At 35.2% G+C, this 23,181-nt stretch overlaps 3 protein-coding genes and 3 non-coding genes across 8 annotated transcripts; 3 read left to right on the top strand and 3 right to left on the bottom strand.

Moving 5' to 3' along the window:
- The first annotated feature begins 5,695 nt into the window (after positions 1-5,695).
- On the top strand, positions 5,696-5,772 carry F31A3.6. The gene has a single exon (NR_072964.1). It is a non-coding gene; the product is annotated as an Unclassified non-coding RNA F31A3.6 (non-coding RNA).
- F31A3.7 lies at positions 5,696-5,772 on the bottom strand. The gene has a single exon (NR_072963.1). It is a non-coding gene; the product is annotated as an Unclassified non-coding RNA F31A3.7 (non-coding RNA).
- A 740-nt stretch (positions 5,773-6,512) lies between these two features.
- Positions 6,513-7,627, top strand: F31A3.3 (uncharacterized protein; the record flags this gene model as incomplete). Its single annotated transcript, NM_078435.5, has 4 exons — positions 6,513-6,605; positions 6,653-6,781; positions 6,831-6,914; positions 7,127-7,627. The coding sequence occupies 4 exons, from the start codon at positions 6,513-6,515 to the stop codon at positions 7,331-7,333; spliced, it is 513 nt and encodes a 170-aa protein (NP_510836.2). The 3' UTR covers positions 7,334-7,627.
- Positions 7,628-8,591: 964 nt separating this feature from the next.
- On the bottom strand, positions 8,592-12,233 carry sup-10 (Putative potassium channel regulatory protein sup-10). The gene is made up of 6 exons (NM_078434.7): positions 12,065-12,233; positions 11,193-11,299; positions 10,232-10,420; positions 9,843-10,012; positions 9,125-9,299; positions 8,592-9,072 (listed from the first exon to the last, which is right to left on the bottom strand). Exons 1-6 carry the CDS (start codon positions 12,165-12,167, stop codon positions 8,818-8,820), a joined length of 999 nt encoding a protein of 332 aa, NP_510835.1. The 5' UTR covers positions 12,168-12,233; the 3' UTR covers positions 8,592-8,817.
- A 146-nt stretch (positions 12,234-12,379) lies between these two features.
- nhr-1 lies at positions 12,380-20,842 on the bottom strand (the record flags this gene model as incomplete). 3 transcript variants are annotated; one of them, NM_001029682.6, is made up of 11 exons in its annotated part: positions 12,380-13,415; positions 13,466-13,620; positions 13,969-14,095; positions 14,144-14,272; positions 16,423-16,557; positions 16,607-16,753; positions 16,984-17,102; positions 18,096-18,161; positions 18,273-18,352; positions 19,667-19,754; positions 20,371-20,842. In NM_001029682.6, the coding sequence occupies 11 exons, from the start codon at positions 20,558-20,560 to the stop codon at positions 13,314-13,316; spliced, it is 1,338 nt and encodes a 445-aa protein (NP_001024853.1). The 3 variants fall into 3 exon arrangements, with proteins under 3 accessions (NP_001024853.1, NP_001024855.1, NP_001367802.1); NM_001029684.7 differs by having other exon boundaries at positions 16,984-17,087; NM_001381184.1 differs by lacking the exons at positions 12,380-13,415; positions 13,466-13,620; positions 13,969-14,095; positions 14,144-14,272 and having other exon boundaries at positions 16,294-16,557; positions 16,984-17,087; positions 20,371-20,560.
- R09G11.3 lies at positions 19,386-19,594 on the top strand. Its single transcript, NR_072962.1, has one exon. It is a non-coding gene; the product is annotated as an Unclassified non-coding RNA R09G11.3 (non-coding RNA).
- Positions 20,843-23,181: the final 2,339 nt, after the last annotated feature.

Here is a 23,181-nt window from a genome sequence, read left to right as displayed (position 1 = left end):
AGAAGTGTTACAAGAGCATCATTTGTAAACATTCTATTTGAAATAGCTTCGATCTTTAATTATATTAATTCAGAATCATCTCCATAACATACATTCTTAAAACACTTGTCGTTGAACTGCTTCTATAGGATCATATAAAAGGATCTTTTGTATACAAATAGTGAAAATTGCAAAAATAAACGTATATCGCAATATTTTATTTTTTATAAAAACTAGTGTTTGTCGAACCAAAACCGTTTTGCACTATATCTTCCAAATTATTGATGACGCCGCGTCTAGGCGCTGCCTAAATCGTGTTGTTTTAGGGGAGAGACCAAGTATAAAACTTGCAAGAAGAACAAGGGCGCCTCTCTTGCAAAAGGACAAAACAGTAGTCACGCGGAGTGTGTGTGACGCCTCCCGTACATCTTTGCTGCTGCCCTGCTGTCGACTGTTTTTGTAGGGAGCGACGCGCAGGACACAGTTCTAGGAGAATGTTGGAGAGATGGAGATGGAGAAAGAAATAAGAATACCTACACATTTGTCCCCGCCGTTTCCTTTTAATTCTCTTCCATTTCCTTTGCAAAAATTAAGGAGAAGGAAAATGGAAATAAAAAGAGAAGAAAATTGTCATAAATAATGGCAATAACGGCTTGGACTAATTAGTCTTCTTTTTTGTTACGTCGCTTCTTTTTTCTTTTTTTTTCTTACTTGTTGCTGAAAATGAAAATAAAAATAATCTTACTATATTTTGTGCGCAAAACATGCCTGCCCCATGATGTACTTCGTCACCTGGTTTTCAAAATTTTGTTCCGCATTGTTTTTGCTTTTTTTTGCAGAAAGGTAATGTTGTTCAGTTTTGTTTTTAAAATTTTTTTGAACAACGTTATTTTCGTTTCGATAAGTAACTCAAAGCAGTTTTTGACAACAACATTTTCGAGGATAATTCACCAGAATTATTATGATCGGAATAGATTTGTATAACCGTTTTCAAAAAAAAAGTTGAAAAAATAGGGGTTTTTTAACAACACGGATTTTTTTTGAAACTGTATTCTTCGTGTAAAAAAATAAAGAAACTTATGTAAAATGCATTACTGCTTTATATGGCTTTCGAAATAATTACCGTTCAGCTACGCCAATATCCAAGCTTACTTTGTTTTTTTAAATTTAATTTTATCAAAAATATGCGTTTTTCTACTTGATGCGTTTCCTTAGTTCTATCAAACTGAAAAAGGAAACCATTTCGAGGAGAACTGTGGTCTTTGAAATTAAGTATAGTGTGAATCTAACAACAAAATGTATTAAAATTTATTCAGTTGATTTTAAATCAAAAATTCAATTTAAAAGCATGTGTTCCTTAGCAGAATAAGAATATTATACTATCATGGAAATTTTTTACAAAAATAGTCTCTTCCCTCTTTTATTGCGCAGCAGTCAATCAAAAACTAAAAGTTTACAAATCACCGCATAGATATCGACTGCCTGCTTTTGCCTATGAATTTTTATACAGTGCGTCCAACTTCAATAGCACCCCCCTCCAATTCGGCCGTTTGGAGCTTTTCAAAATATTTTTCGGAAAAGTGTTAGTGCAGTTCGATAGCAAATGTTGAAAAACCTATGCTCCTCAATTTTTATCATGATATCTCAAAAATCACGGAAATTAGGTCAAAATATCTGAAAAATGGCCGTCCAACTTCTATAGCACCCCCTCTGATTCTTGACAAATTTCTGTAAATTCGGGGTTTTCTTCGTAGTTAATGAATTTATTTTGTAAATAACTTCACACCAAAATAATCAGGTGGTTTCAATTTTACATTTAAAAAATAAATATAACACTTGAAAACACGTGGAATGCCTGGGATTGTCCTGGAACGTTCTTATTTGCTTCAGAGGCCATATCTCGGCTCTCAATGATTTTCGCAGCACCAAAATTGGTCAAAATGTTCTTCTCCGTCTATTCATTACTATGTAATTAGTTGTAGAAAGCATTTATTCATATGAACCAAATGGTAAAGGGAGCAACTTCAGTGGTTTTTAAAAGGTTCGATTTAACCATGAAAACGAGCGTTCGGAGGCGCAGAGCTGAAGGTTTTGACCAATTTTGGTGCTGCGAAAATCATTGAGAGCCGAGATATGGCCTCTGAAGCAAATAAGAACGTTCCAGGACAATCCCAGGCATTCCACGTGTTTTCAAGTGTTATATTTATTTTTAAATGTGAAAATGAAACCACCTGATTATTTTGGTGTGAAGTTATTTACAAAATAAATTCATTAACTACGAAGAAAACCCCGAATTTACAGAAATTTGTCAAGAATCAGAGGGGGTGCTATAGAAGTTGGACGGCCATTTTTCAGATATTTTGACCTAATTTCCGTGATTTTTGAGATATCATGATAAAAATTGGGGAGCATAGGTTTTTCAACATTTGCTATCGAACTGCACTAACACTTTTCCGAAAAATATTTTGAAAAGCTCCAAACGGCCGAATTGGAGGGGGGTGCTATAGAAGTTGGACGCACTGTATTAAACATTTTGTAGTCAGTCATAAAAGTATTTTTCGAGTGCGTTCCCAAACTGTTTTCTACATATAAAAATGTTTAAAAAACTTGTGGTCTTTGAAATTATATGTTTCTAAAAGTTATTCCTCCTCCTTTTAAATCTTTTCAATACACGTCTAGGAACACAGTAAGTCTTTTGTATTCTATTTTCCCATAGTTGTTGTTTCCCGTTTTGCAGCCGCCATGTCATGGCAATACATTTGGTTTGCACGCCAACGTACAATTGTTTACATTTTCTTCTCACTTCCTTTTTCCTCGCTCTCTCGCTGATAAAACTGAAAACTTTCATCGTTTTTCCAGTCATTTTTTCTGCACCGATAACTCTTCTTGAGACTAAACGTGCTATCAGTTGACGCGATCTAATTTTTGAACAGTTTTTTGTTTGGTGCGAAAAGAAAATGCGTCCTTTGTAGAACAGGTAGAGAGCGTGTGACCGCCATAGAAGGGAATCGTAGGGGGATTTTGCACTCTAGCATAAACTTCTCAATTTTGAACAGTTTTTTTTTGGAAAAAGTGAAAGTGTGCTTTCCCAAGCTCGATTTTCAACAAGAAAAACCGCCATCCTTGATTTGGCCACCAATAATTTTTTTACTTCAGCCTTCATATCCATAGAATAATTTCTCAAAGCCTGCTACGCGTAACAAAATGCGTAGTGTGTATTGCTCCTTTTCTCATAGCTTGACATTTGAGCCATATCAAAATCAATTTTTACATTCATATTTCAACGATTCGTGCTTAACAACATGCTAATTTTTTTCTTTCTATTTCAATTTTTTCACAATTTCATGTTTTTGTGAACTACGAAAAACTAGAGCAAACTTGTTACTACATTGTCTGCACTATTTTATAATGTAGAAAACACCCATTTGTCATTTAAAAACTACACTAATGTCTGATTATAAAAGGAATAAATTCGCATATGGTGTTAAACTTTTTAAAAAAACTATGAAAATTTGTTATTTCGAGTAAAAGAATGGTGCTGAGTTTGCGAAATAGTTCGAAAAATCTAAAGCATTGAAGTATGTTTGAACCCCAACACTGTTGGTCGAATCACCTGGATCAAGCTTTCATTTCAAAGAAATAACATTTTTGCCTTTTTTACTTGTATGAGTTTGATAAGCAAGTTTTCGTTTCATAAAAATGCAATGAAACTTTTAATTATTATATTCAACGTCAAAAACTCTTCTTGAGAAATTTCAAACTTCAATCAAAAATGTTTTGTTTGCTCAATAATGATGCAAAAGTTATTGCTCATTAAAAAAACGTGTGAAAATTTGAAATTAAAACGAACTTAGTTTATGATCAAAAAGTTTACTTTTTTCAACTTTTAAATTTCAAAGTAATTTCAAAGATATTAAGCATCATTTGAGTTTGACCAATTCAATTTAAGATTCTAACATGTTTATATGAAAAGCAGCATAAAAAAGTTGAGCATCCTTTTTTAACTGTTCCTGATTTTTCACTTTCAATTTTTACAAACTATATGCAATGATATGCAACAAACCAAGGTTTGACTAATTTCTCGGAACTTCTTCTTATTATTAATAATTTACCGTGCTGTGTATATTTTTTTTTCACATTGGATAGTTTCTTGAACTCTAAGTCAACTAGAGCATATTCGTTACATCACTGTCTGCACTATTTCAGGACATGGCTGCAGAAAGCACATTCCGCTCAATTCTCTTGTAACATACCCGCATTACATATGAATGTGTCGTCTGGAAGGGGTAGATGAGCAAAAAGCTCGTGCTCTTTCTCTTTTTTTTGTGCTTTTCTTTTGTATGTTTTTTCAAGTGCTCTTTTTTTTCTCCGATTACTCATAATTGTCATGCGTTTTTGTAGCCTTTTCATAATACTAATACGCTAGAATTATGTTCATATGACTAAAAAACATGGCTTCTGCAAAAAAAAATCATAACAAAGTTGTACATATGAGAAGGAGGGAGAGAGAGAGCAAAAAGCAAGAAGATAAGGCGCGGCTCGCTGCATATTTTCACCACTTTTTGCATTTGCATCAATGCATTTTCCTTCCCTGTCTGCATTTGCAATAACTTGCAGATATTTTCGTATTACTAAAGTGGTCTGCAGTTTTGCATTCCGGAAACTTTCAAGCTTTTGGCTTAACATTGTTTTTAAAAGATAGCTTAAAATGTCCTGTTATAATTCCAAAATTTATGAACTTCTGCTAGAAATTTAAAAATTCTCGATTTTTATATCTTCAAAATTCCCATCCAACGTGCTTCGATTTACCTTCGGTACAATTTTTATCGCTGAGCTCCTGACCAATTCATCCCTGGATTTAACCGTGGTCATCAATAGCTTAGCACACCATGGACCATCCTCTACTAGTAGCGGAACAAACAAAATGCATCATAAGATGCTCCAAATCTTTTGATCAGCAAAAAGATTCAAAGATTCGTGGTGTTTAGCAGAACTTGTTTTGATGCAGTTTGCTTAGCTCTTGAAGAATTTTTTGTGAAAAAATTGTTAGCTAGCGTTTTTGCAAACCAATTTTACCTTGTGAAACTGAAAAAAAATATTTAAAAAATCAGCTGCTTCAACGGTTTCACTAAGCTTTTCAGGCAAATTGAAAATTTAGAATTTATCTTTTTTCGTGCAATTCGATTTTTTCTTGACTTCTATTGACAACTTCACAGATTAAGATTCCTTGACAAATTTACAAACAAAAATTCCCCGTTTTCTAGCCAAAGCATCTCAAAAGTTGATTATTGGCGTGTTACGTTATCAATTACTAAGGCACCACGCGGAACATTAGAGCAAACAACTTGCAAACATGTCTATTGTTTTGTTTTCCAACTCACTTCCAATAGGTTGAACCCCAAAGCTCGGCTGATTGTTTTGATAGAAACACGCTAGACACTTTGTGATCACACTTTATTTTACACAAGAAAACATATATAATCTCATCTCATTCATCTATCTTTTCGTTTTGCTAGAGACCGGCAAAAAGATTAAATGCTTCCTCATGTGACCAGCTTTTTCGCACCAATTTTGTTTTGTTTTCTGTTTTCTGCTAGCCAATCGGTAATGATCAATTAAATCATAATTACAGTGTAGTAGATATACAGTTTAGTGTTTTGGTTAGACTTTATCTAAGATTTAGTTTTTACCTGGAAGCTGGCTCAGGCTTATGCTTAGGATATATATATATATATATATATATATATATATATATATATATATATATATATATATATATTATATATATAATATGCTCATGTTTTGGCTTAGGCTCAGGTTTAAGATATTGGCGATTATAACTAGATATGTATAACCTTCGACTTAGGCTTAGGTTTCTGATTTAAACATTGTGTGGGAGGCTGTTTTTTGAGGGTTATGCGCTAAAATTTTAGCTGAACTTCCAAGTTCCTGGTTTGCAAAAGCCCCAACGTCTTGTCGCTATAAAGAGCAGCTAACATTTTCCAGCTGTTTTCTTAAAGTTCGATTCTCCTTTGCAATGTCATGTTCTTTAGTTGTACTGAGACCACGTTTTCTGATCACTCTTCCACTTTTTGCAAGGGCGTGAACTTTTGTTACTCATTGCGGCTGCAGGCGCCTTGAAGCCTCGCCATTTTCTTCCTTCTCCATTGCATTTCTTTTTTTTTCGCCCGCTTCTATTTTTTGCCTATTTTCCACTTGCTTTGTGTCTGCTCTCACTCACTACTGCTCAAAGTTTACCACCACCCCGTCTGTTGGTTGGTCGCTTGTTATCTTTCAAGTTCTCGGCTTCTCCCCCACCCTCTTCCATTTCAGAGATAAAATGCGGCAGAGAAGAACATTTGCAAGCCGCACATGGTGGTTTGCACGTTTTGTGAAGTTGATAAGCTGACGAGTAGCACGTCGTGCAAGAATTCTCATTTTCAGATCATTTTTGTTTCTTTTCTCTTTTCTTTTCTTTTTTTTTTTTTAATGCTTTCCGATGTAATCAAGATTTAAAAATTTTCAAATTTCAGATGAACTCAATGGAAAATATGGAAAATTCATCTATTGCAAATTTCAATAATCGTAAATCTAGCAATAACAACCAGGAAAATGCTGTTAATCAGGTAATATTTTAAACTTTTTTTTGTAAAAATAAAACCCTTAATTCCAGATGGTAGTGAAAAAACCTATCAAGAGAAAAACCGCCTTGCCATTGCAAGTTCCCGCAAAAAAGTTCAAAGAAGTTGTAGTTGTCGAGCAGCCGTCTCCGCCTAAACCAACCCCATCAGCTTCAACAATGGTAATTTAGAAATTGATGGTGTTGACTTCGTAATCTAAAAATTTTAAAGGGAATTGATATACCGATGGATCCAGACTATAGCCGTTTGCCAAAAGACTTTGAACTGGGAAACTTGGCCAGAGAGAAATTTGCAGTGAGTTCTTAGTTTTGTATCATTTTTAGTGCTGATTTTTGCCAGAAATCACGCATTAGAAATTTTTTTCACAAATGTTCCAAATATTCACTGTTCCTTTTGAACTATTGAACTGATAAAAGAGCTCATTGAGCTCAAACCGCAAAGAACATTTTCTGTCTGCTTTTGCAAAAAAAAAAAACACTATCAGCTCCAAATTATCAACTTTGCAGGGCATCGTAAAGGCTGACCTATCCGACCGATATGAAATTCAAATCTACTGCCGGCTCTTCGAACACTTCTCCTACTACCCAATCTACAAATTCGATGAGGACGTCTGGATTGCTGCTCACGACCACGCCGTAAAAGAAGTGATCCGCTTCCGCACACCGCCTTCAGTTTTGATGCAAGAAGCTCGGCGTCGTAGAAAGAGAAATTGAACGTGATGAACGTCACCTGTGTAAATGAACATTTTCTGTACAAATTGTGTTTTTTCCATATTATTATTTTTGCCGTGTCTTTTATTAATATCTGGGAATTTACTATTACCCAACATTCCTGTCGCAATGCCCACAACTTGATTTCTTGTCCGATTTTGAATACCAACTTATTCATTTATGAGCTTTTTATGTGTCTTTATTTGAGATTTTACTTTGCTTGTTTTTGATGTACATTTGAAAGACTTCACTATTTGTTTCTCTCCCCCCGCAAAAATGAAAAAAGTTCAATTAAATTTTTAAAAATAGTCTCAAAAGTAAGCAAAATATAATAACGGCAAAATAATTTTGAACTAAAAAAAACTATTCATCGTTCATTTGCTTGGAATTTCCAAGCTTTGTAAATTGTGAGAGATTACACATAAATGAAAAAAAAAACTTGCAGCTGAAATTGTCTTTAATATATTCAGGGTGGTATGACGGAAACTTCTCCGTAAGAAATTGGTTGAAGAAGCATGAAATCACAGATATGAGCACAAAATATGTGTCACTGGTAATTATAACTTTAAAAAACGCGCTGCTGAGGTTTTTTTCAAAGACCTTGCTTGCTCTCGTACTAGCGGGAAATTTGGAAATTTGGAAACTGTAGCAGTTTTCTGTAATTTAATCTCACTTATTTACTTATTTTACAGGATTTTCTTCTTGTCGGTTATATTAATTTTTCAAATGTATTTTTTTAAACAGTCAAACTCAATAGAAAATTCAAGTACGGTTTGAAACAGCATTTCTTTCAAACTCTTGCAAATTAAATAGAGCATTCATTTAAGCGTGGCAAATGCTATTTCTAGGTTGCAGAAGTTTATAAAGTTGTTGCCGCGCAACATTATAAAGTGAAGCTACCACATTTTGCAGATTTTCAGAAGACGTTTTCACCTGTTCGCAAATATTTAGGCATATTCAATAATGCGGCGCACTCACGTCTCCTTAGTGTTCTTACATTTTCATAACAACTTTTGACAAACTTTCCTAAATGATCGTTTTAAGTCGGGAACTTTTTAAGCGTTTACTAAGTTTGGCGAGATTTTTTAACGGACCTCGATTAATTTAGCCTGCACATATACAAGTAGCACTTCAATTGTTTCATTTTTAGATAGGAAGTTTTTTCCACCTACAACAGACAAGCGATTCCAGTTTATGTGTATGTAGTTATCGCGTTTAGAGTTGGAGAATCTACAGGAACTCTTTCCTCAGAGCTTCCAAATGCATATTCAAAAAACATTTATACAGAAAACTTGAAACAAAAAGTAAACCAATCTATCTAAATACATACATGAGATCTTATCACAAGCTCACAATAAATTTTTTTTCATATTTTCTCTACTGTACATGCACGATAAATTTTGAATTTTTTCTAATTTCAAGTTATTTGCACTACATTAGAGAAAATATTTGATATAATTCTAGAGTTTCAAGCTGTCTTTATGGTTTCAGTCTTTATTGAATCCGGATCCATTGAGCCCCCAGAATATACTGAACGCCAGTATGATCACTGCAATTCCACCGGTCAAACCAACTAATACAAAAGCTGGTCGCTTATTTCTCTCGGAAATTTCCAATTCTGCAGAGTAGAAGATTTGTTGCAACTCGGTGAGCTCATCTACAATCGGATGCCAATACGTCTCAAAAAGTGCGGGACAACTTCCTTCTTCAAGCGGAAGTAACGTTGTTATCCAGTCGGATACCTGCAGGAAAAGGAATGCTATTGATTTTGCGGTGTATGGTCAGTTCACTCACAACTAATGGATTGATGTCATCACCAAAGTCGGAATAACTGTTTTCGTACAAGAGAACTGATAAATGACACGATGCTTCAGAGAGATAGGGCATCCGTTTGTATAGCAATACATGCGTCAATCCATCTAATGGATGGCCGATTTTGACCGGTTGGATCCCGTGATCTTGGGCTATTCTGCAAAAAAACGTTGTCATCTGCAGGTCAGCTAACTTTTACTTTTCGATAATGATTTTTATTCGCCACAATACTCAGTAATTCTTGGTTAAGATTAATTTTTTGAAACGGGTGTGTGATGACATTAAGTTTTAAAGGGGAGTAAAGGGTCGAAACATTTTTGCTTGAAGACACAAAGATAGTTTTTATAGTTTCATCAAAAATAACTAGATATAATACTTTATCAACTGTAAACCTCAAAAGTGGATTACGGCCAGTGGGGAAATTATTGAAAACTGCTTCCTATTTTCTTGGTGGCAACAGTTCCTAGGTGCTAACATGACCAAATGTAATAATAAAACGGTTCAAATATTTTTGAAATGTTTCTATTTCGAGTCAAACAGTAGTGAAACTAAGCTTTACTCATTTCTTACTCAAAATAAAAATGATTCAGATTTATTTGAAAATTTTTATTAGGTATTTGGTCATTTATGCATCTTGGGAATTAGTTTGAAGTATTTCGCCATTGGCTGTAATCCACCTTCATGTGACAAACATACAAACCTGGCTACTATTGACCAAGATGGCTGAGGACACTTTGGCCTATCAGCTAGTAGGAGATATTTGCTGGAGCAGTTTGATGTGTCAGAGAGAATTACATTCAAGTCTTCATATACTCTTGGTTCCAGTAAAATTAATTGGTCCAGTGATGCAATCCAATCATTTACGTCTTCCTGAACAATGTTTATTGGTAGCTTTATCTGTCTCCAACAAATTGCAATTTTTATTTAAAAAAAACTACTGTTAGAATTAAAATTAAATTTTTAACGCAAAGCAAAATAATAATTGTTTTTGGTTATTATTTCAAGTTAAATCTAAATACAACTGGAACTTTTAAGTTTTAAATTTGTTATACTGCAAAAATTTAGTAATGAATGTTCGAAAAAACTCACTCTTATATTAACATCTCCATTGAAAACTACGCGCTTTACACCAATAAAGTAAATTAAATTAGGAAACACGTCAGTTTCATTTGTATCTATAAATGAAACTGCTTGTCGGTAAGTGTGATAGTAATAAGTAATTGTCTCGGGCTCTTGATATCCTTTCTTCTGATTGAATTCTTTCAGCCACAGTGGAATCTGAAAATTTCACGCTGAAAAAACTGTTTATAAAATTCAAGTAGACCGGTGCTCTTGTAGGGGCAACTGAACAAAAATTGGAAACTGAAAAAGTTGATTTTGAAAAAAAAACAACTTGCGATTTTATACTAAGATAGCATAACTTTTTTCAAAACCTTTGTAGAATCAACATTTTTCCAGAAAACTGGATTTTTTCAAGATTCGAAATAAATTTGTTAGGTTCAAAACAGTTGTGTATTTCTCTTTCAAAAAAATGAGAATTTTATGTATTTTTTTGAATAAAATTTCTTGCTCAATCAATTTAGGAAACACGTTTCTTCAAAATCATAAAAGCCCAGAAATATACTTGCATGACACTAAACATAAAATCACAAAAGTGACAATAACAGTTGTCTTCCTTCTAACAAGCTTGATTAATATGAAGATACCTGAAGACGATTACAAATTTTTTTTTCAAACAGTTTAATCACTGTCAAAGCACTATTCGCGTGGCAACGTGCCATCATGTTAAAAAGTTTTCTAGAGAATAGAAATCGTCTCAATTATATTTTTATGGTTACTACACTCCTCGCAAGAAGTTAGCATAATTTTGACTCACGCTGTAACCTAAATCTAGTCTTGGTCGTTAAATTTGCTTTTAAAAATTAACTTCCTAAATCAACCCCTGCTACCACAACTCTGCCGCTTGATTGTTTTTGAATGATGAGTCGGCGCTAGTTTTGATGAGTTTTCAAAGTGTTGGTCTTTGATGCGAAAAGGAATAAGAACTCACATCCGATCTATGTTTTGCGCATGTCTTGTTACAAACGAGAAGGATCATCCGACCATATTCCATTCGTTCCTCAATAACAGACTCGGTTTTTGATTTCGGTGTGCCATCTGCAATGAATTTTAGATTTTCGAACTTTCAAAGATTAATTTGCAAGCGAGGAAATAATATTCCTGATTTATTAAATCTTGCATTGGATTATCTAGATTGGTTGAAAAAGAAAAATATTTAGCTATGGTTTGAGTTTTAAATGCGAATATGTAACACAGTAAGAAAATCATATGGGACACGAAACTTCTATAACAACCTTCTAAATTCTCTTGAATCACGCTATGTAAAAAACTATTCTTTATATAAAAAATGAAGTTTCAGCAGTAAGGGCTTAAAAATTGCACATGTTTATATTTCTCCTGCTAATACAACAGCTCAAAATTATAGTTTAAATCCAAAAAACCAATTACAACTGTAGCAAAAATATTCAATAATTCCAACTTATCAGAAAGATTGTGAACATTCGTTATAAAATTTGCAAAATAATTATTGAAATTTCAAAATAAGGGAGTTGAGTTTGCACCAAAACACTAGGGAGGGCAAGACTAATAGGGGGGCCATACAAATATATAATAATTTTGAATAGTTTCCCTAAAAATGCTAACATGCTTGGTCTTTTTTTTTAAATTTAAACATCAAACAAAATAGTGAAAACCTATAAACATTTCAAAAAAAAAATAATTGCCCAAATTTTAACTTTTTTCGAAGTTCACGCAACTTAGGACCTATGCTGAAATTATTTTTGTTTGATTTAAAATTAATTTAATGTGATTCTTCGTCGAAAAAATTACATCTGAAAACTTTTTAGTATTTGAAAAAATTACCTCCACTGCCCAAAAAGTCTGGAATAAAAAAGGATCGTTTGCTATTCCAACAATATATCAAATCGATAAGCACTATTAAAAATATAAAAACCGCGTATCGCATTTTTCTCAACTGATCCGACAAGTGCGTGGGTGACAGAGATTGGAGCCGCCGCCGTCGCCGAGAGATGGCTTCTGCACACAACAGAGCACAACACATGTGTTTCAGATTCGGTATCCATTTTTCCTGCGGACTTGCTCTCTGTTACACATTTTCGAGCTCTTCATATAATGGGTGTCACTGTGAATGTGTGTTGAAAAAACTGTGAAGTGTAAAAGAAATGAAGATTTATTGAGGGAGAAAAAAAATTTAAAAAAATGAATGACAAAAGAAAAAAGTGGGGGAAAATAAACTTGAACATCAAGAATTTTGTAAGGGGCAATCGGAAATCAAAAATACCAAAACCAATTTTTTTACTGGTTAAAAAATTTGGGAAAAAAAGATAAATCAGCCCAAAATCGTGGTAGGGAGAAAATAAAAGAATTGATACCAGTAAATAATAGGGGTTTTTATAGAGGAAACATTTTTTGTTGAAACATGAATAATTTGAAAAAATTGCAATCGATGACAATGCTTGGAAGAGGAAGAGGTGGGAAGGTTGGATCAGAACTGGGCGAGGTTGTTGGTTGGTTTGGGAAAGGGTTTAAAAACTGGCTTGTGAAAACGGGAGGAATTAGTGAATTTTCAGGTAAGGGCAACCGGCCATTAACAGGCTTTTTGAGGAGCGCATGGGGAAGGTTAAGCCTAAGCCTAAAGCTGAGCCTAAAACTGAGATCTAAAAGATCCTAGATCCAAGCCTACGCCTAAGCCTCGGCCTAAACCTAAGCATAAACCTCAGCTAATTTATAAAAAAGTGTGCTCAAACTAATTTCAGCGATGGCACAAAAAACCTGGTGGGAAAAGAAATAAGGACAAAACTGAACATTATATTATTTTATCACAAATATATACAGCAGAACTAGAAGATTGTAAGACGGGGAACTGTTTGTGAGTGTGGAACGGGGGAATCTATGACGTGTCCTAGTTGGTTTTTTTTTTCACAGAAAAAAAGTATTGGGCCCAGCCGAAGTCAAAAGTCAAATAATAATAAAATAATGATAAGGGAGAAACAATTTTGCTCAAAACTTGGTGAGAGATCTGAAGGCAACTAATGTCTTAAAAGTTAAACATAAAAAACTTCAATATATTTATAATAAACAAATTTCGCGTTTATGCTCTCTTCATACAAAGTTCCTTGACAAATGGATCCACTTCCCAGTTTTTGAACAATTCCATCACTTGCATATTTTCCTCATTTTGCGCCAGAATATTCTGAAATTGTTAAAAACTGTAAAATCAAGTTTGAAAAATGTCAAGTTTACCTGTATACTAGCGGTCATCATTAAAAGACTTCCATATTTCTGAACTCCAGTCGGGATTCCAATTTTCTGTGTGATACAGGTAAAAAGTCCACCCAAATATTTGTTTCTCTCCTCGAAAACTTCCTGTTTCGCCTGTGGAGACAAATCCAAAGCGTCTGAAAAAATTTAATAGAATAGTTTGAGCGTGTTCAATTCAGGGAATTTTGTGAAAATTATTTTTGAAAACATTTATAGCCAAACTTTCAAATTAAAGTGTCCGATTTTTACCTTAGTTGTCAAAAACAAGTGAAAACAATTTTTGTCTTTCTATTCAAACAAGCAATCGTTTTTTTTTCAAACTTGGAACGATTTCTCGGCAAACGTTTGTTTAACCAGAAATTTTGAACAAATCGAAAACGGTTTAGGTTCACCAAACAATCATCTCTACGCCCCTCGCCAGATTTCTGGGTACGATTACTTGTTCTTCAGTATGTTTGGTATCCCCAGGTAGCACATTACCGTACCTGGATTAAAAAACAAAGCGGCTTTGAAGGTGGCAAACTCGGCCACGCTCAACTGCAATTTGCGGAATGGAATCATAATCTCGTCCATTTGTCGAGTGTAGATAGGCCGGCATCCCGAGAGTTGGACCTAGAAACACACAGAAAATAATTCTAGTTTAAATAAGTTGTTGTGTACCTGTTGTTGTGGCTGTCTCATGATGAAGGCTCCATTTTGGAAGACAATCTTATCTGGTCCATGGTCCGGCGAGTAGAACACTCTGTTGAGCAGATTAAATGCGAAGGCAAAGTTTCGGACGAGGGCAAACTGAAAATAATACATTTCGTTTCCCTTAACAAGAAAACCCCTTCACAACCAAAACTCAAAGTTTTATATTCTGAGTTATAATTGTTGTTTACATGTAGATCTTAAGATTTCAGATTGTGTAAGAACTTGCTCGAAAAGCTACTTTCTTCATTAAAATTTGCATCACATGGACATGCAAAGCGGATGGTCATTGGCCATCTAACTTTTATTATTTTAGTTTTTTTTTGGTGCGCGCGCTCTGTTTCATTATCGGTATTGGGGCTAGAAAAAATCGTTCTTGACCGTGTGATGTTTAGTGTTTCAGGGGAAAACCCGCTGAAAATCCACTGTCAGCTATCAGGTGGAAATGTGTCTGTACAGGGTGGGGAATAAATATAGCGCCGCATTCAGGACGGTGTAAAAGCTTCAAATCTAAAGATTTTTTCGTAAAAATCTAACATAATGTTTATTAAGCAATTACAAAAACATAGCATTAACAGTTTTGAAATATCTCTCCTTTTGATTTGATAACGGCCGAAGTCCCATGTGAGTTGACGACGGCACGGAGGCAGTTGACGTCTAGATTGTCCCATGCAGCTGCCAAGGCTATCTTCAGGGCTCCCAAATTTTGATAATTTTTTGTGCAAACCTGTTGGGTCAAATATCCCTACACAGCGAAATCCATCGGAATCTATCTCGGCTGGAAGCAGGCCGTTGATCTTTCGTGATGAAAGCCGGGAAATTCGTCTTAAATCACTGCTGAGTCGTATTTGCTGGGTAGGCGCATCGTCATGCTGTGACGTCCAATCACGGTTGGTGAAGTGGGATTTGGACCAAGGCAACACTTCCGGCACAAAAATCTTCTGAATGTAGTATTCCTTGTTGATTTTGGCTTCTACATCGTCAAAACCCAGTGATGTCTTACCATCGGAGCAGATTCCGCCGAATCCATCACTGCGGCAGAGTGAGAAATTTTATTAAGGATTTTTTTTCTTTTAAGCAATTTCATACTCGAGGGCTAAAATCCGTCCGTTCTGACCGTTCTTTTTGGCCTCTACAATGAATATTTTTCATTTTTAAATAGTGTCTTTAAAAGCGTGCCACTCAAGATAATTTTTGCTTTCTTCAAACGTAACTCCTTGTTACGGTCTGTAATAAAGGCACTCTTTTGAAATTGATGAAGTATCATACGAAGCACGTTTCTGACAATAATTCTCATTGATTTCGGGCTCATCCCAAGCTCCGTTGATATCTTTCTCATGCTTCTTTCCGGATCTCTCCATATTTGCTCTCGGACGGCTTTGACGAGTGAAGGAGTCGTCACAAACACCGGATGACCAATTCGTTTTTTGTCCATCAAAGTCCGAAACTCTCTGAACCGGATCAAAGTTCGATTAACCACAGATTTCCGATACAGAGCTTCTTACGATCTTCGGAAAAGTCACTCCGCTTTTCGAATATTCCACAATTGAAGATTGGAATGGAGAATCAGCCACCATTACCTGCAAAGTTTATATAAATGGCTGAACCTTTCAGAAATAGTTAAAAACAAAATAATGAATAAAAAAAATCAAAATGCGCGCTACGAAAATGGTTCCACAGGCGTCAGAGGTCGTGCAAAATTGCGGCGCTATATTTATTCCCCACCCTGTACTTTTATAGCACACGGCTTGTCTCAAAAAATCTCTCAAAATTGAGCAGTTTTGGTTTTGATATTGAATAAGCGGACAACCAATTCTAAATTGGTTTGATCTGATTTCAATTAAAAAATGAACTTTCAAAACGAAAAACGAACAAGCATGATTTCAGCAATATTCAAAATTTAAATTTACGGATTTCTTTAAAACAAAACTGAAAACGAGTGTCACTGCAAAACTAAAATTCTTCCCTTTGGGGGTTTTCCAGGAAGCTTTCAATTTTAAATTTTCAGACGCTTTTTTTCAGGGATATTCAAAGTGAAACTTTCAAATTACAGTTTTTTTCTGAATAACCACTTTAGGAAGCTAATGAAACTCCAGCGCTGATATTTAATAATTTAAAACTCAAAATTGCAGTTGTTCTAGAATTTTCTGGGAAAAAACAACTTCAGATTTGCCTAGCTTTCCGACAGCATAATTTTTGGGCAGAATGAAAACTTCAATCCCCCAACAGCCAAAGTTTCTTGTACCCACCTGATCAAAAAGGTTGAGCCTCTGGTAAACATCGAACGTCTTTGCCCACTCGATGCAGATGCGCATCTCGCGAATGTTCCACATACGAATGTCGTTCATCGACGCCGGGAAGAGCTCTTTGAAAATCGTATTGGTCTGAAGTTAAAATGAATGGGTGACTGGGAACGTGAGACTAGTTGATCACCAGACTCACGTCTACTTTAAGGTCAGTGGTCTCAAAAAGTAGGCAAGGGGACGTCAGTGCATGTGTCACTCCGGTCACTTCAGGAATTATGCAGCGTCGCAACTCCTGGCACAGCCCTTCAACTTGTGTGAGCTGGTCGATGATTTCCTGAAAAAAAAATTTAAGCAAGAAAAAACCTAGCAGCAATTTCTATTTGCTATGTCTCGAGTTTGTTTGGACCCTTTCTCTTTTTTCGAGCGTGCTCAGATTCATTTTCCTCAGCCTTCCGCCAGGAAGCCCCATATTAGGTTACAATGATCAGAAACCATTGAAACATGTTAAAATTGTTGAAATTCAAGATGCATCCAAATTGGGGTAAATGTGTTTCGCCCACTGACCTGGTCCTGAAGACGGTGTGGAGTGGTGGCTTGCTCGTCGTCAGATCCGCTGCTCATCTTGATTTTCTTCGTTGGCCCAATCCGATCTCGATCATTCTGGATTGCTGGAATTTGTAAGGCTAAACTTCATTTGCCGACAGTTCTAAGGATGGGCGGGGGACCACTGGTTCCTAGTGTTTTCAATAAAATATAGACAATTTTTCTCCAAACATTTTACAGCGCCAAAAAATTAAGTGTAAACTGACAACTCCTTCCGCTTATTTCTCAAAATTTACTCGGTAATAGAGCAAAAATTGCTGTCAAGTTATTTTGGCATTTATAATATATGAATAAACTGAAATGTGATGTGGTTTTAAATCAATATTTGCGTTGTTTCACTAAAGTTCCATTCTATTAAACTCCCAATAAATAACTAATTGGCAACAAATTTTTTTCCTGTTAATTTTTCAGTATAGAAAATTTTCATCTTTCATTTTTTATCACGAATTTCGATGCAAAAAGTCCTGCTTCTGAATAAAAATTGAGCATAGTTTGTTGTCAGTTTACGTCAGCGTTTTTTAAGCAAATTTATATGTTGTAGAATTTTTCGCAACAAACTTTTACGTCATTTTATAAATTTTTCACTTAGTTCCTTTTCAGTCTTGACGGAAATAGCTAGATTGTTATGCTCTCAATGTCAAAACAAATTATCTTGTTTTTTTTCTCACTTAATGAAATCATAATTTTCATATATTTTCCCAGTATTTTTAACAAATGATTTCAGATTTTCAAATCTCGATTTTCAGCTAGCAAAACCGACTGATCACTCAAATTGAAGCCTTTCAAAAGGGTGTTTTTCATTTGAGAAGAGAAAATAAGCAAAAGTTCCAATAAAGTGTCTATAAATTCGTGAATTCGTGAATCCGCGGCTTAACTCAAACCACAGAGCCACACCAGAGATCAACTTCACGTGTTTTGGTGTGATTTTCCCGCCGGAAAAATAACCCCAGAGGTCAAAGCTCTAATTATCACGCTTCTTGTTTTGGTGTCGGTATCTTTAATTTGCAATCCCCTGGCTGCTCCGTAGGATGTCATCAAACGGGTTATTGTATATTCAGGAGCTCTTCACTTACCTTTTGCGTCCATCCCCACCAATAGGCATTTGTTGAAGCGGCAGTGACGGCATGCACATCGAATGTCTGCAAGTAGTTTTTTTTTAGTTGAAAAATGCTTTCAAAATAAGCAAAAGTACATGATCAGACACCACCGGACAATTTGCGATTTCCGAGAAAATCTAGAGTAAAACTCACTTTTATTAACATCACAATTTCCATTATATTGGCAAATGAAGGTTTGCTCACTGACTATTGTTCGTCGGAAGAAGGTTTTGCTGAAAACAGATTTTTAGGTTTGAAGTGAGGAGATGATTTGAAAACTGTCACAAAATTTTGTGAAAAATATATTCAGCGGAAACTTATGATAAACTTGCTTTCAAATGTTCAAAAGTGTTTCCTGAGGTTTCATTTTAATCAAACCTTAAAGTTTATTCGATTTTTTATATTTATTTGAAATACATTTTATTAGCTTTCGAAAAAAGTTATTACCTTCCTCAAACCGATGTCACAAAAAAAAATTGTGTACCGATTAAAATTATTTTAGCCAGCTTTTTCGAAAAGTTTTTAAATTTTCATTTTGCAAAAGTATACTTTTTAAAGGCTAAACATTTGAACAAAGATTAGACTTACAAATCACCATTTTTGGCTTAAAACTAAAAAACTTAAACTATTTTTAACATGAAATACGGCTACTAGTTAAGTACCCTATGTTTTTTGAGTTTTGAAATAGTAATTGACAATTTTTTTTAAAGAAAATCGCAACCAAAATTTCAACAGTAACATTGTTCTGGGGAACACCATCTAGTTCTTTGGTCTTGAAATATTGAATTACTCAATTATTCTAATGTCTCTAATGTAATCTCTCTCTCTAAAATCCAATCAAATTATCAAAATGAGTGAGAAAATCTTGGTACCCTTATGTTGGAAGAGAACATAGACCATCATTAATTTCCTCAGAGCGAAAGAATTGGGGAGGAAAAAAATGTTTCGTGGATTTTTCCCCATCTTTCTAAATTGCCTCGTGCAGCTACTGCTGCCACTATTGCTCTATGTGCTCTCGAAAGCGTGACGCGATTTTCTACTTGATCGCTTTTTTCGCTTTTCTCCCCTTATTCAAAGGGTCTTCTACTTTTACTATTGGCCGAGATGAAAAAAAGAAAAGAGAAAAAATTGAAGACAAGGTGAACTTGGCATGTGTGGTTTTGACAAGAGCAAGCAAACCAGAGAACCAAACCAAAAAAGGAGCCCCTCCATATTCACATAGTCTATTGAGTTCATTGTTTGCTTGTTGGTCACTGAGTGAGGACTAGAAATTTTGGAAGAAGGCAAAACCTAAAGACCAACAAGACACAAAAAGGCCAAGTTTTAAAGGGCCCCTCCTAAGCATTATCACATTTCACTCAGTTTTACCCGTCTCGCTTCAGGCAGCGGAGAGGGGAGGAAACGGATAGCGGAGTGAAGCAAAGAACACGATTGTCCCCAGAGAGCTCAGTGAGCTCCAGCTTCCTAGTCTCATTTGGTGGGGGTCGAGTGTAAAAGTCCAACGTCATTTTATCTTTTCTGGCAACAACAAAAAAACAGCCACGTACCATCCATTGCAGCTAGCCACTCCGTAGTGATATCCAGTGGCAAGGTCCGAGCAAACTGCGCACAGCTCTCCTTCGGGCACTTTCCTTCCTAAAAAAAGTGAAATTTAATATTGTTGGGGGGTTAAGCGTGTTTAAAGAAACTTTTTGAACTGTCTAGGTGGAGAAATCGTAAAGCTTCAAGGTTCGGGAATTTTTAGAGGATTATTGGAAATTTAAAAATTTTTATAAAGTACATTTAAAAAGTGTTATTAGAAATTTTGCAAAAACTATAAATTTTATGGAAAAACCAATTCAACAATGTTGTGTTTTCTTGCAAATTTAAAAAATTTCAGTTCACACTAAACTGACAACACTGTCTCCTCAGTTTATTTCAAATAGATTTGTTTTAAAATTGAATTTACAATTCAACTGAGAAATCACATAGTATTTAAAATGCGGGAATACACAAGTACATCCAACCAATATGATCTTCACAAAAAAATATTTTGAAAAACTGAGCTGCCGAATAGCAAAAAAATGTTGTCAATGTACGCTAGTTCACCTAAATGCTTTGTTTTTCTCATTTCATATTTTCAATTTTGTAAATTCATAAAACCTATTCAGCATCAAAACAAAATTATTTTGAAGAAAGAAACCACTGGGAAAGAGCATGATAATTTACTAAATTTTCCAACTTTCCGAGTAATAAAACGGATAAAACTTACGTTGAGCCATTCGCTTATAAGACGGAAATTTTTGATCATTGCCCATCGAGGATGAGCCGTTGGTGTGGGAAACGGAGGCGGCTGATCCATTCATATACATTGACGGATCCTCGTTGCGTTGCGAGTTGACCATTGGCTGCCCGTAGTTGGCCAGATGGCTTTGCAGTTGATCGGCCAGTGTACCGTTCATACTATAAAACACGTGCATTGGTGGTTCGCCGCGGTGTCCCGAAGAACTGTAGGGGGAAGACGACGGAGCAAAGCACACGTCGTCTTCGGTCGCCAGTCGTTGGTGTTGCGCGAGAATATTTAGTTTCCTTAGTGAGCACACCACCGCCACGTCGTCTCAAGTAGACTACGACAACGAAGGGTGAGCACGATCAAAGAAAAAAAATGAAAGGAGCAGTGAGCGAAGAAAACTGGGAGAAGAAGCTCGGCGAGCTGGAGAGAGCAAAGAAAGAAGAAGAGTGGTGAACTGGGCGGAGCTTGTGGGCGACAACGCCAGGGCCCCCACGAGAGAAAGGGGGCCGTGAAGGGAAGAAAAATGCAATGGGAAAAAAGAAGAAGAAAAAAGAAACGACGAAAAAAAACACGAGGGACCAACGAAGGAGAAGCTCAAAAAATGAGAGGACTGCAAAGGGAAAGGAGACGAATTTTTCCATTTCCTTTTCAACTCAACCATAAGCCTATCTGCTCCATCTTCCAAAATTTCATTCCATTTGGAATTGCTCAATTTGAAACAAGAAAAAAAAATATTGAACAGGTTGATGGATCAAGATGCTTCCAATCGAATTGTTGTGCAAAGTCAGGGGAGGCTTGTAACTTGAATTATGCTTTCTGATATCTGATCAGAGATCGAATTAACTAGAGTCTTTGAATTCCAAGGTCATTTCCGGAGAAACAGAAAACATGTTTTTTTCTTGTGGAGACGATAGAGACCTTTAAATGTTTCTAATCCAGTTAATCAGCCAAAAATTGAAAAAGAGCAGAACCTATATAGTTTCGAGATCTTAAATAGTCTGAAAATAAGATCTATACTTTAAAAAGTTAAATTAACAGAACCATCATGATTTTGAACACTGAAAATTAAAAAAAAATCTCAAAAAGTCGCTGAAAAGGATATCATTTTATCTAGAAAATTAAAAAAACGCCAAGATAGAGGTTGAGCAAAAAAATGCAAGGAACTTTTAGTTGTGGCAATTTTGAATCTAAGTTTCAACTGGCTCAGTGACCTAGGTTATTTTTAGTTTCAAAAATCGTAGTCAAAATAGGACAATAGTCAGGAATGTTGAACGAAGTTTTTTTTAGATTTTTAATGTTCCGTTAATTCCCATCCTTATCTACTTCCTCTGGAAATAGAGTCCAATCCTTTTTTCTGTTGTTTTGTCAAGGTTTTCTTTTTCCGCAAGAAAAAACAGCCAACGTTCTTCCTAATCTGACACCTTTTTCATACCACCAAAATCCGTGGTGTTGGCAGAAGTTTTTTGGATTTTGAAGAAGTAAGCTAATACTCTCAAGGATTATACGATCACTCAGAATATATATATCAATTATAGTTAAGAGCAAGGCACCAACCAACGACTAAAAGCGCAAAAGGCAAAACCCCAAATCTAATCCAATCCATCAAAACTTGATGTGAATGAAAAAAAAAGAGCATGCCTACAAAAAAAAACTCACATTCGGCGAGCGGCGGAGGCTCGTTAATTCGGAATTCGGTTGACGTTGTGTGCTATGTATGAGAAGTATGTGCGGAGGATACTTTCTGAAAAAAAAAAACGAGAAGATATCGGATATGTACACGACGGTGTTTGAGTAGTCGAGTTTCGAGAACGAGGTGCATATGTGTGTATGTGTGTTACAAAGATCGAGAGATGAGCAAAAGAGCAAGAAGATGGAGCAAAAGTTCTTTTTGGAATGACCAATAAGTTGAAGGTTTTGAAAATTATAGTTTAAAAAAAGCTTTAGAAATAGATATTCGAGAAAAAAAAGAAACCATGAGTCACATTTACCATAATATTTTCTTGAACTTTTATACCAGACAGTGTAGACTTTCAACTGTGCGATCAATCAGTCCATACTCTTTTGATTTCGAAACACGTAGATCAGACCATCGTCGTAAAGTTGTGTGTGTTATTTGTCATAAAAATATCTGTCAGCTGATGAAAGGGAAGAGACTAAATTTGAGAAACTTGTCAAAAATTATGAATAATGGTAGAGTCAACGTCACAAAATTGATCAGGCAAGAGAGGAAAAAGGGGGTGGCACAAAAATAGAAACAAGAGCGTGTTTTCGATATGATCAGAGGCAGGGCGGAGGGTTGTTGATAAAAATAATTCTGTTATTGATTTTTTCATGTTTCACTAGATTATTATTTGACATATTTTTAAGAGTAAGTTTAGGAGAGTAGGAGAGTAGAGTAAGTTTAGGAGAGAGCCATAGGCTGAATTTTTTGAAATTGTGGTAAGTTTTATAAATTTAATGAATCGGCTGCAATTAAAGTACAATTTTAAATTAGTAAACTAATATCAAACCATTTTTTTATTTGCTACATATTCTCTAAAATTTCTAGATAGTCCTTATCATTTTAAAATTGAAAAACGTCAGTTTTCGCCATTTTTTGAAAGTTAATAAGAATTTAACAAACTTTAAAAATCATGCTTGACGTAGTTGTATTTGAACATTTTAGGAATTCTAAAATACCAGAATTTTCTACACTTCTAAAAAGCTCAAAAATCCAAAAAAATGTGGCAATTTCCAATAATGTTAACTGACATTCTTGGAATGTTCACTTTGTTTTTTTTGTTAATTTGA

This window comes from Caenorhabditis elegans, chromosome X (assembly GCF_000002985.6).
Source record: "Caenorhabditis elegans chromosome X".
Taxonomy (NCBI): Eukaryota; Metazoa; Nematoda; class Chromadorea; order Rhabditida; family Rhabditidae; genus Caenorhabditis; species Caenorhabditis elegans.
The sequence above is the reverse complement of the archived record's forward strand: the minus strand, read 5'-3'. Positions and strand labels throughout refer to the sequence as shown.